Genomic DNA, 12,658 nt, shown 5'->3' with positions numbered 1-12,658 from the left:
GTGATAATCACTCCGTGTTCTTCTATATATCAGCTAATGGATACGAAACCAAAATATAAGCCAAGCTCCTGCTTTGATAATTTCTTTTATCTTTCACTGGTGTGTGCCTTAAAAATTGTTATTTTTGTTTGTTTCAGAAAAAGCTAGATCCTTCTGTTTTCAAAATTGGAAGCACACAAGCTGCTAAAAAGAGGTGGGTTGCAATGGGAAAGCAAGTCTCTAGGAAGGTATTGAATTGAATTGTCTTGGCTTCTTTTTATTCATCATGTTGACTTTGTAATCTTTTGTTTTAGGTTCAACATGTTGAAGATAAAGTGAAGGAGTCTCTTCTACAAATACAACAAGGACTGGTTTGTTTAATCAGAACTATTATGTAGAAATCTAATCCAGCTTTTTATAATTTAAGAGACTAAGTTGGCCTTTCTTGCTTTCAGGAACTTGACAAAGAAAGTCTCAAACTCTCTCAAAACCAGGAAACTCTTAGTAACAAAGTAACTACCTGCGCTTTTCCTTTTTTGTAAATTGTTTTATCTTTTGGGAGACATTGTTTTTAAAGCTTACCTCCTTTCCTTACTTATTAGGGGATGGACGGGATATTCTGATGTTGAGAAAGGTCCTACATATGCTTCCAAAAGGAAGATTTTCGCTACTGACTTGACTCGAGAAAATCTACACAAGTGAGTACTAATCACTAATGGTTGTTTTCTAGACGTATTAATTATGTTGTTGGCATTGGAAAAGTAAGAGAAAAATGAGTACTCACATGCAGCTGGCAAGAGTTGGAATTCAAGGAGTATAACTTCAATGCTAAGGGACAACCTCTTCATGCTAGCTATCTCCATCCCCTTCTTAAGGTACTCAGGAGTTGTTGAAATCGTTTACTTCAAGCGTAATGTATCTTAGTGTTTTGTGTAACTCATACTGAAGTGTAGTTTACTTGATGGGTAACTGTTCTGTTTATATCATGGTGTTTTGTACCCATCTGAGTGTGTTAAACTCTTATTATGACATTGGTCTTCTTGCTCAGGTCTCAGATTCTCTGTCCTTTTGCCCATCAGATCAACAAAGTTTCATGTCTGAACTTGATTCCCAGGTCTCTACTGCCTTTGGTAAGTTCCACTTTGATCCATAGTCTATCAAAATACCTCTGCTTATCTGCCTCATTTGTCCATTTAAGACTTATCTTAAATCTTTGGTTACAGTTTTTTATATTTGGAACATGGGCTATGGTTAATGTTTCTCATTTGCTAATCAGTTTATTTTTTAATTACCTGCAGACCCGTTTGCTGATGCGAATGCTGAGGACTCAGGTGCGGGAACAAAGGAGTACGTCCACATCCGTGTGCAGCAGCGCAATGGTAGGAAAAGCTTGACAACAGTCCAAGGGTTGAAGAAAGAGTATATTTACAGCAATATACTTAAGGACCTCAAGAAAGAGTTTTGTTGCAACAGTACATTGGTTCATGACTCTGAACTCGGACATGTTCATGTTTATTTTACAGCAAGATATTTAAGGACCTCAAGAAAGAGTTTTGTTGCAACGGTACATTGGTTGCAAACACAATAATTGCATATAAATAAATATATTATCAATTTAAATATCAATAGAATAAATTATTTTCATATATTCAGAATATTTAATATTAAATCAAACATACAGAGTTTTTTTATCATAGCAAGATTATTTTTATCACGTAAAATACAGTTTAAAAATACTCATGCATTTGAAATATTTAATAAAAAAATAAATATCAATTTTTTTACATATCACAAAGTTATTTATTATAATAAAATTTTCCTTTATCGTGTAAGAATATAAAAAACTTATGTATATATAAAATTATATACAATATATATAGAGAGATATATCTCTTTTATTTAAAAAAATAATAATGATGTAAAATATTATTTTTGGTAACACAATATAAATTATTTTTATATAATGATAATTACCAAATAAAAAAGCATTTTAATTTACGATAATATATTAACAAATCTTATTATTTATTTAAGATATGAAGTCTTTATAACACAATATAAATTATTTTTAGACAATGATAATTATAAATCAATTAAATTTCTTTTAATTAATTGTTAATTATATACTAACAAATATATTTATTTATTAAGGATTATAAATCTTTTAGTGGCTTTAACTTTAAGTATGAGAGTTCAGAGGCAAAAAATCACTTTACAAATTACAATATAGAATATTAAAATAAATATAAATTAATTAAATAAATAAAAGTTCAACTATACCAAACAATCCGCGCGTAGCACAGATAAAAGATCTAAAAAGTCAACAAATAAAGAACCGGTATACAAGTCGGTGGTACTTTCTTTTAAAGACAAGTACAAAAATAAAATTTAATAATTTTAAAACCAATCAAAATTTATACAATGCTAATTATAAGCTTTACAATTGTTTTACATAAAAATAAATAACCAAGATAAATAATATATATAGATCTTAACTTATAATTTAGTTAACTTTTTATTAATATTACTAATATCCTACATAAAATTCCAATAAAACACAACAATTTGTTTCAAATATTTTTAAATTTGCATTTATGTTTATAATTCTATAACAAGTTTCAGTGTATATCATATTTGTTTTATTTTAAAATATAAATATAAAATTAAACTAATATTATAGGAAAAATCCGGGCGTAGCCCGGAAAACCCCCTAGTTATTTTAAAAAAAATCTGAACTAGAACTAAAACGAACCCAAAATGGCAAAATTGCTTATTTTACCAATTAAAACTTAATTTTCTCTTTTATTATCTAACTCAAACCGAACCAAAAATTATTCAACTGAACCGAACCAAATATTTTACGGTTCTTAAATTGATTATAAACTTTCCTACAGAAAATAACCCAACCGAACCGAACAGATACCAGAAAATAAGCTCTCTCTCTCTCTCTCTTTAAAAATCTCGAGTCAGTGATCGACTAAGATCCCATGGCGGCGACAACGAGTTCCAGCGACGATCCACCTGAACCGAAAACGCCTACGCAATTGATTCCGTCGTTACCAGACGACGTCGCTCTGAACTGCCTCGCACGCGTCTCCAGATGCGACCATCCAAACCTCTCTCTCGTCTCCAAGTCATTCCGATCCCTCCCCAAATCTCCCCTCCTATACTCCATCAGATCCCTCGCCAACGCCACCGAAAACATCCTCTACGTCGCCATCCGCGTCCCTCCCGAAACCGGCGCCCGCTGGTTCACCCTCCTCCGCCGAGCTGCAACGAACTCTCATCTCCTCGTTCCCATCCCTTCTTGTCCCTTCCCCTCCCTCGTCGGATCCGCTTACGCCGTCGTGGGATCGGAGATCTACGTCATCGGCGGATCTGTTAAAGACGTGCCTTCTTCGAGCGTGTGGGTTCTCGATTGCAAGATCCACACCTGGCGACGAGTCAATAACATGAGGGTAGGTCGCGAGTTCGCAGCGGCTGGTGTGATCGACGGGAAGATCTACGTGATCGGAGGGTGTGTGGTTGATAATTGGGCCCGTTCGAGTAACTGGGCCGAGATGTTTGACGTAAAGGCCCAAACTTGGGAGGCGGTTGCGAGTCCAGGGGTGGAGGTGCGTGAGAAGTGGATGCACGCGAGTGCTGTTTTGGAAGGGAGAGTCTACGCGATGGCTGATCGAAACGGTGTCGTTTACGAGCCTAATGAAGGGGAGTGGGGTGTGCCTGAGAAGAGGCTTGATTTGGGGTGGAGAGGGAGGGCTTGTGTGATTGAGGATGTTCTGTTTTGTTATGATTACTTGGGGAAGATAAGAGGGTATGATCCGAAAGAGAGGGTTTGGAGAGAGGTGAGGGGTGTGGAGTCGCTTCCCAAGTTTCTTTGCGGTGCTACTATGGCGAATAGGGGTGGGAAGCTTGCGGTTCTGTGGGAAGGGAAAGCTGGGAGTGGAGGTGCTAGGAGAATGGAGATTTGGTGTGCGGAGATTGAGGTTGAGAGGCGTGGAGAAGGGGAGATTTGGGGGAAGATACTGTGGTCTGATACTGTGTTTACGGTTCCTGATAAATCCGCCATTGTGAATTGCTTAGCGGCTACAGTTTGATTGATGATACATACATGTTTACTCTCTCCGAAGCATCACCATATAGGTCTGTTTCTGTTGTCTTTGAGTAACTATCATTTTGATGAACATAGTGATTTAGAGTGCTTTGTGGGAAACGGTGGATTGACAAAGAGTATGAACAGCTGGCAAGTGTAATGAAGTTTATAGATTGCTGCTTTGTACTTTGGGTTTTAATCAGCTTTCTTTTGTATGTTCTTGTCTCATTTCGTATGAGTTTGTAATTCATGCGAAAGCTACTTTCAGATTTCTAATAAAACCAGTAAGATTGGCTGGTTCACTTGTCTTGCTCATTGCTGAAAACAAAAAGAGCTTTGTAGAGTTTTATATACATGTATTGCAGCATTTTCATTGAATAAAGCATTATTTTTTGTGGTTTTCCACATTCAAAATCAGACTCCTGTAAACCCCACTAACCCACTAACCCACAAACCAGTAACTAAACAGGTCCTCGTTGTCTAGACAGCTCCCAACTTGCTCAATTGCCTGGCTATGAGTGATTGCATCGTTGACTTGATTGAACAGATAAATTAAAAGACAGAACTGGAGGCTGGGATACTAGAGGTCACCGTCAGGGATCTCCACTGTTTCTTCCTTTTCTAGAAAGCTCTGAACTTGCTCAAAGGCCTGATGATGAGTGATTTGTTTTGTTAAGTTTGATTGAACAGATTAATAATGAAGACACGGAGAAAGGACCTGACTTACCTCAATGGCGATTTCAGTTGGTGTGAGATCAGAGACGTCTTTATAGCCAAGCTTAACTGCAATACCTGACAATTGAAGGACACAAAGAAAGAAAAGTCAAGTTACTAGCAGAAGTCTCCAGAGAACAAAGTCTCTCATCACTAAACAGGACATACTTTCTAAGGAGACTCTAGCATTTGCGTTTGTGTATGCTTCACCGCGCTCATCCCAAATCGTTGAAAGACGCTTGAAAGCCTGGAGAGAAGAGAAAAAATGATGAATGATTTGTAAGTATCCAAGGCTTATGATTTGTACAACACAGTCAGGTGAGTACCACAGTGTATGCATCTCCTGATTCATCGTGTAAAAGTGGCCGCGAATCAGTTCCAACAGCAGCGATTCTATGTGCTAAGGCTTCAAGAGGCACATCTAGCCAAATGCTGACTCCTTTGTTCATATATTTCCTGATAATATCATCAGATTAGCAAATGAACTCAGAAGGAGACCTGAGTTTCATATGTTTGCGACTTCAGATGGGATGAAGATAAACTCACCAGTTAATGGGTCTTATAACTGCACCTCCACCAGTGGAAACAACAAGTTGATACATTGAAGAGAGCTTCTTTAGTGCATCAGTCTAGAAAGAAAGAAAGAAAAGTGAGATTTTTAAGCTTTAGAAGAGCTTTGAAACATAAACCACAGACTAAAAGAATTAGTCATAGAACTAAACCTCCTTTCCTCTAAAGAAACTCTCTCCATGATGCTCGAATATCTCTGCCACAGAAGTTCCATTCATCGCCTCCTCAATCAGAGTGTCACTGACACGCATCCACAAAACTTAAAGAATGTTACAAATTCATAACATCAACATATAAAGGCTTATTAACACAACTCGAAAGAAGCAAATATACATACCAGTCGAAGAAGGAATAACCGAGCACTTTAGACATTAACTTCCCCACGGTTGTTTTCCCAGAACCCATCATTCCTGTGTTCATCATTGAATCATCAAGTTACAAGAAAGTATTAAGAACAAATCATATGCAAACAAACGGAACAGGCAAAGAAACTGACCAACAAGGTACATAGACCGTCCATTCAAATACGGCCTAACCTCTTCTGCTTTTCTCTGTTATAGAGGAAATTAACACAAATCTAACAGAGAAGATGATGTTATACAAGGGTTACTTGCCTTGAGGATTAGATCTTCATCAAATGGATGAACACTTCCCGCCTCCAACAATGCTACAAAGATAAGTTAAATATGGAATAAGATTTTCCTTTATTTGAGACACTCAAAAGCTATCGAGATGTTTTCACAAGAACCTGAAGAGTTGTTGTCAGAACATGAAACCTCTGAAGAAACCGATCTCCGTTGATCATATCTTCTGTCAGGTTGCAAATGAGCCAAAGCAACAAGACCTCTGAACCTTTTATCTTCCTTAACTCGCTGAGAATACCGCAATGAACCAAGCGGCTTCCCCTCAAACTTTCTGCAATCAACCCATGAAGGGTACTGAACCCTCTGAGCAATAGCTGCTTCCATATGCAAAACACTTATTACAAAGTACTCAAAATCCCTGCAAAAAAAGCAATATTAACTGGGTTCAGCTTCCTTTGCAGCTACCAAACATCATTGTCACCTTTGTAAAGGAAGAGACTTTAGCTATAATTAAGGACAAGTATTGCTTACAGGCATCAATATCACCAATGAATCTCAGCTTCCATCAAAGGAAGATTCTTTCTTTTCTTAAAGCAAAAAAGAAATCGATAAAGCTGTGGTGAAATCAATGGAGAAAAAAAAAAAAAAAAGATTAACAAGTCAGAGTGTAACCAGAAAATTCGAGCTTTCTATGGAAAAAATTATTATACAAATGAAATTGAGTAACGGAAGGGAAATAAGAATGAGACTTTTCCGAAACAAAAACATATATAAAAGATCATAATTTTAATTAGCCCTAATAAACTCCATTACAGAACAGAAAATTACAACCGTTCAGAGTCGAGGATGAAAGACAAATTATACAGAAAAATCAAAGGAAACAAAAGGGTTTCACCTGAAATTCTCTCCCGCTGGCAGAGACGGACCTCTCTCTCTATCTCTCAGATTTAAGTTTTTTTTTTTGATTAATTAAATAAGTGACTAATCCATTTGGGTGGACGAGTAATTAATACAGAACAAAGATGAGGGGGTTGGTGAAACCAGAAATGGTGCTGGCCTCTAAGCGTCTCATTAGTTGTTTTGACCACAAACATGTTTTTCCTTAATTATTGTTTAAATAATGATTTCTTAAAAAAATGGTTTAGATGTTCAAAAATTGGCCTAGACATCCAACCAGTGTTTTGAAACCCGACCCGGACCTACCGGTAAACCCGTCAATCCAGAAAAGATCCGGTTTGAATTTTGTGAAAAACCCAATATTTAGAAATCCGCAAAAACCCACAAAACCCAGTAGAACCCGGAACCCGATACCGGTTGAACCACTAGTTAAATCAATAAATAACTTTTACTTCTTTTTTTAATTTTTAATTATGTTTTTAGATTATGTTTTATATTCTAAATTTCTAATTAAGAAGTTATATACTGACAAAAAAAATTAGGTTTTTCCTTTTCAATTTTATATTTGTGATTTTTAGATTTTAATGAAAATTTCATTATGCCAGAGAACCAAAACTAGTCGATGTGATTTGGTGTTAGTTTATTTTCGTTATTGATAATTTATTATAATGATTTTTTACTTTTTATTTATTTTGTATAATTTCATTTATTATTCACATTAAACATTTAAATATTTATAAATTTTATGTCTTGATTTTTTTAGATGTCATAACTATTATCTTGTTAGAAAAAATTATAAATAGTCTAAATTATTTTTTGATATTTTTTATATCAAATGAAAATAAAAATATAGAAATTAAAGTTATGTATTTTCTAAATGTTATTAAACATAAAAATATACATATCCAAACTATTATTTTATGTTTATAAAAATATTTAGAAAATATTAAACTTTAGTTTCTATATTTTTATTTACATAGCTGATATATTATTATATAATAAAATTAATTAATTTATTAACCCACGGTTCGTCCGCGGTCGACCCAGTGACCCATCGACTCGGTAAGTCGTCCGGTTCAGTGTCCGGGTCGAGTTTAAAAACATTGCATCCAACCAATCAATAATCTCATATAAATTGCCTAACTACCGAATAACGATTCTTTGAACATCGATCACAAGATTTTAGTCCGGAGCATGTAATTTTCTCATATCTAAAATCAGATCGCTTAATGTTAACTTCGCACAAACATGATATATTCAGATGTACATGCAACCTACTAACTAGGTAACTAGTTACTCATGAATTTATATTTTTTTTATTCAAGAAAAAAAAAAGAAAACAAGAATTAGGAAAGAGGTTGGTAGCTATCTATTCCAACAACAGGTCTATTGCACTATTGAAAAGTTGGTGGTCGATGTTTCCGTCTTCGATGTTAGATTGCGACACGCTCTGTTTCGCACATGCTTTTGCCTTTGTCTGAGTCACTCTGAACTACCAAAAACTTAATAGACACTTGCTTTGTCAATGAGTATTGACTTTTATATCAATGTGTATATTGAGTATCAGAAAATATTAGGTTTACAAAATTTATTCCATGAATTTGACTTCTTCTTTTTTAATTATTTCTTAGGACTACATGCAAAAATTAATCCAGTTGGCAGTCAGTAGCTAAAACTAAAAAACACAATGTACATCATATTCTCAAAAAGAAAATTATATGACATGGAACTGTTGAGCTTTAGTAAAGAAGATCAAGAAAGAATAATAACACTTAGACATGGAGAGGAATGAACTATGTATAGAGGATAAGATCATGAGCCACTCGTGCAGGACCAGAGTAGCCGTTTGATTCAACTCATAAAGACAAAAGCAACCTGCATTTTGTCGGCTATTGAACAAGAAGATAAGGACAAATTCATTAATGAAGTCGTACGTGGAAGAGCATTTGTAGTAGCACCCAAAGGGAGTCTAGGTCATGGTGGTTACTATATATATACGATAAGAGTGTATGGAGAACACATTACAAAGCATAAACTTGTATTTTGTTCTTCGGGTTGAGTTAGAGATATAAAACGAGAGAAGCATTGTAAGAGGTTATGGGCCGGGGCTTTGGGCATTCACTCTCTTATAACGTCTAATCTAGTGGATTCCGAGAGAGAGAGATCCCAGCCATACATAGAACCTTCGTTGACAGGTGTGAACCTGAGAAACTTAGTAAATGTGTGTGTGCTCTTGCCATTTCTTTGTTCAGTTCTCGCTCTGTTTTCGGGCTTGAAGTTGAATCCTCTGCTCTACTTCTCTGCATCGTGTTCTTGGTGTTTGATAGGAACATCTCTAAGTATTAAAGGAGACGTCATGAGGTTGAAGTTTCTTCACAGGAACTTTCAAAATAACTTGTAGCGAGATTTCACAAACCTAAGCATATGTCATGCAAAACTCCGGCATATCACTATCACTGATGCGAGTGAGTTGTTTTGACACCCATAGGCAGTATACCCAAAAAATAATAATAGGAAAGACAAGCAAAACATTAAGAAAAAAAAATCAAGGCTGATGCTGAGGAAGACTAGCAAAACCAGTGGCAGTGGCGGAGGAATAAGAGCGGCATTCAATCTAAATTCGTCAATTCCATGAGGAAAATCAGCAGGAGGGTCTTGAAAGCAACTAATCGGGACACCAGAGACAAGATCATCATATTCTACATTTCCCATAATTTTCTTTGGCCCCTTTAACTTGGTCTCATGAAAGCGCGATCATTCTAGGCCCTAAGAGCACCAGCATTAATAAACCCCCGGTTGGGGTTCATAATTTGAATTTTTTTTTTTTTTTCATTTTTCGTTTGTTATTTTTTTATTTTTTTTTAAAAAAAAATTGACCAATAGCAGGCCGCCACGTGGCGCGGGGTCCGCTGAACAGTAACGACCCAGGTTCATACAGAAGGGGCATGGCGAGACAGAATCATCACTATAACATATTATAATATTTTTTTTTCTCGAAAAGCGTGTGAACCCCCCTAATGAACTTCCAATGCTGGTGCTCTAAGAACTTCAACCTTGTGTTTTATCTCGACAACATCTTTCTTGAAACATCATACTTCGTATTTTCAACATTAGCCTACTGATAATATGATCGTCAGACTGAGCTGGCAACTCTTTAGGAACTGATCATTGTAATCATTTTAAGCACCTTTTCATCCTAGCAAAATTAATGTCCGTCCAACGACGATGACCTTGCCATTTCCTAATTTGTAACATGTCCACGTCCTTTAACCCCATTTCTTTTTTTTCTCTTGTGCAAAATCACCAGAGCCGTGCGAGCACTAACAGCTTCCCTAAGCGATACTATTTTTTTTTATGAATCTACAATAATAAAAGCTATTCTAGTTTAGTATAACACAGATCCAAGAACAAATCATTTACCCATTTTAAGGGGAAAAACTATTGTTTCCATATTTTGTTTGGTTTCTTAAAGAAACCATGCATGTTTTCATTCTAATATCTGTTTTTAGCTTTTTGATTATCCATAAACTACTAACGATAACGATGCTATGTTTATAAAGTTGTTTTATATGAGATCTAATTAAGAGAATAAATCATAAGAAATGCTTAAAACTTTTTAAAAATAGATGCCCTTAAACCAAGTTTTTTTTGACATCTAATAAAAAGAATAAATCATAATAAATGCTTAAAACTTTTAAAAAATAGAACCAAGCTACAAAAGAAAAAAATTAGATGCTCTAGGCCAATGTTTATTTTTTCGTCATGTAAGCACGGCTCTGAAAACCACGATGATCACCTCCGAAAACTAATTTGTGACATGTCCACGTATTTTTCTGATAAGGAAATATTTTTTAAAGACGGTCTGAAATCTTGAAATGTTTGGATAAAGATCGATGAGCATTTTGGGCTGGATTTATGTGGATCGGGCTTTTATACCGTATCAAATTCGGTAGGCTTCAAACCTAAAACAAATCAATGATATTTGGGCTGTATATTATTTATACATGAAAATAAAAAAAGAGACAGCAAATGAGGGCAGAATAATCTCTGATACTGTCAAAGTTGCAGCCAGCCAGGCAATCATGGAACCAACGCCGCCGTCACTTGGGGTTAGAAAACGTAGGAAGAAGACGATTTCAGATCTGCTTCCGATCGATCTAGTTATGCAGATATTCAAACGGTTACCGGTCAAAACTCTAGCGAGGCTTATCTGTGTCTCGAAGCTCTGTGCATCCATCATCCGCAGCCGAGATTTCATGAAAGTGTTCCTTACCAACCGACATGGTCGTCTCTTCTTCACCTTCAAGCGTTACAAAGATAGTATCCTTTTCACGGCATCCCTTCAAACCCTAAATCCATGTGAAGCCTCCGTAGCTATGACTCATCCTGCATTTGATGTCGACGCCAAGAATTGTTCCTATCTTCATGGTTTGATTTGCTATGCAAGTGCTTGTGCATCGAGGGTTCTAGTATACAACTCCAGCACCAGAAAATTGACCACATTGCCCATATTCCAACCCGGGACTCCTGTCAGAAACCACTTCTTAGGTTATGATGGTATTGCTGGTGTTTACAAAGTGTTGTGTAGGACAGGACCAAATCCTGTTTTTCAGATCATGACCTTAGGAGACGGGAGTTCATGGAAGACGGTTAACGTTGGTCAGTACTCTCATTTTCCTCTCAAGAAACATATATGTATCGATGGTGTTTTATATTATGAAGCTTGTGCTGACAAGAACTTGAAGGGAACTGCATTCATCATGAGATTTGATGTTAGGTCTGAAAGTTTTGAACGTGTCAAAATGTCCGGCGATAATGTCAAATGTTCAGCAATGGTAACGTACGAGGGGAAGCTGGCTATCATTTCCAAGGTAATTTCAGCTGATGGTGGCGTGGTTTTGTGGGTTCTTGAGGATGCAGTGAAACATAAATGGTTGAAGAAGGTTTTTGTTTTGCCTAATTCGTGGACAAGTTTAGTTCAGGGCCAAAGCACAGCAGCTTATTGGTTTCATCGTTTCGTTGACGTCAATGATGCGGGTGAATTTGTTTTGGCACCGTCAAGTGTGCGTATTCGACACTATGTTCTATTTTATGATCCAAAAAGAAATAGTATGAGAAAAGTCGCGGTAAATGGAATCAAAGTGCCTATACGTTACGACAGCAACAGACGATTTAATCGTCCCGATTCTTGTAGTCTGCTCCATCTCTTCTCCAGTCAGGTTGAGAGTCCCATGTTTCTGTAAGAATCGTAAGATGATGGTCTGTTGCAACCTTCAAACTATGTTGAAATGTGACCTAGCCGGTCTTTTGTTTATTGGGAAGTCTCATGTTTGTGTTATATTTGGTTACATTTTCACCATATCGACAGTTTGTTTATGTTATATTGGAATATTGGTTACATTTCCCATTTGCTTGTTAAGCCTAAGAATTTCACCTTCACATAATGGTTAATGTTGAGTTGCTTTTGTAACACAGTTCAGGACTATATATGATCTTGTGCCTATCCAAGATATATGTCAGGACTACCAGAAAGACAGACTTTTTGGCCTTTTCTTACAAGCTCGTTCCCATCTTTCTTTTGTTCTTGTCTAATTAGAGCATCTCCAAGGGAGCTCTATTTTTTCCTCTATAATTTACACTAAAATAGAGTAACTCTATTATATAGTTGAATTTGCTCCAATGGTTATAGTGAAATATAGAGTAATCTTATTTTTTTACTCCAAATATAGAATGAAAAAACAAGAATACTCTATATTTCACTCTATTATAGAGTGAACCATTGGAGCAAATCCAACTCTATAATAGAATTACTCTATTTTAG

The 12,658-nt window shown here is 36.1% G+C and overlaps 4 protein-coding genes and 1 long non-coding RNA gene across 7 annotated transcripts; 3 read left to right on the top strand and 2 right to left on the bottom strand.

Moving 5' to 3' along the window:
* Positions 1-154: 154 nt before the first annotated feature.
* LOC117133406 lies at positions 155-865 on the bottom strand. The gene is made up of 2 exons (XR_004457184.1): positions 764-865; positions 155-669 (listed from the first exon to the last, which is right to left on the bottom strand). It is a non-coding gene; the product is annotated as an uncharacterized LOC117133406 (long non-coding RNA).
* LOC103864308 (protein translation factor SUI1 homolog 1-like) lies at positions 776-1,605 on the top strand. 2 transcript variants are annotated; one of them, XM_033289524.1, is made up of 3 exons: positions 776-854; positions 1,028-1,109; positions 1,278-1,605. In XM_033289524.1, exons 2-3 carry the CDS (start codon positions 1,073-1,075, stop codon positions 1,565-1,567), a joined length of 327 nt encoding a protein of 108 aa, XP_033145415.1. In that variant the 5' UTR covers positions 776-854; positions 1,028-1,072; the 3' UTR covers positions 1,568-1,605. The 2 variants fall into 2 exon arrangements, with proteins under 2 accessions (XP_033145415.1, XP_033145414.1); XM_033289523.1 differs by lacking the exon at positions 776-854 and having other exon boundaries at positions 898-1,109.
* Positions 1,606-2,897: 1,292 nt separating this feature from the next.
* Positions 2,898-4,421, top strand: LOC103864306 (F-box/kelch-repeat protein SKIP6). Its single transcript, XM_009142066.3, has one exon. The coding sequence runs from the start codon at positions 2,967-2,969 to the stop codon at positions 4,074-4,076; it is 1,110 nt and encodes a 369-aa protein (XP_009140314.1). The 5' UTR covers positions 2,898-2,966; the 3' UTR covers positions 4,077-4,421.
* On the bottom strand, positions 4,394-6,996 carry LOC103864307 (shikimate kinase 1, chloroplastic). Of its 2 annotated transcripts, XM_009142068.3 has the most exons (12): positions 6,836-6,914; positions 6,472-6,554; positions 6,105-6,358; positions 5,971-6,023; positions 5,853-5,907; positions 5,694-5,766; positions 5,509-5,596; positions 5,333-5,415; positions 5,113-5,242; positions 4,955-5,033; positions 4,800-4,864; positions 4,394-4,721 (listed from the first exon to the last, which is right to left on the bottom strand). In XM_009142068.3, exons 3-12 carry the CDS (start codon positions 6,322-6,324, stop codon positions 4,653-4,655), a joined length of 915 nt encoding a protein of 304 aa, XP_009140316.1. In that variant the 5' UTR covers positions 6,325-6,358; positions 6,472-6,554; positions 6,836-6,914; the 3' UTR covers positions 4,394-4,652. The 2 variants fall into 2 exon arrangements, with proteins under 2 accessions (XP_009140316.1, XP_009140315.1); XM_009142067.3 differs by lacking the exon at positions 6,472-6,554 and having other exon boundaries at positions 6,836-6,996.
* Positions 6,997-7,257: 261 nt separating this feature from the next.
* On the top strand, positions 7,258-12,242 carry LOC103864305 (putative F-box protein At5g44220). The gene has a single exon (XM_009142064.3). The coding sequence runs from the start codon at positions 10,842-10,844 to the stop codon at positions 12,078-12,080; it is 1,239 nt and encodes a 412-aa protein (XP_009140312.2). The 5' UTR covers positions 7,258-10,841; the 3' UTR covers positions 12,081-12,242.
* Positions 12,243-12,658: the final 416 nt, after the last annotated feature.

Source organism: Brassica rapa, chromosome A04 (assembly GCF_000309985.2).
Source record: "Brassica rapa cultivar Chiifu-401-42 chromosome A04, CAAS_Brap_v3.01, whole genome shotgun sequence".
In the NCBI taxonomy this organism is placed as follows: domain Eukaryota; kingdom Viridiplantae; phylum Streptophyta; class Magnoliopsida; order Brassicales; family Brassicaceae; genus Brassica; species Brassica rapa.
The sequence above is the reverse complement of the archived record's forward strand: the minus strand, read 5'-3'. Positions and strand labels throughout refer to the sequence as shown.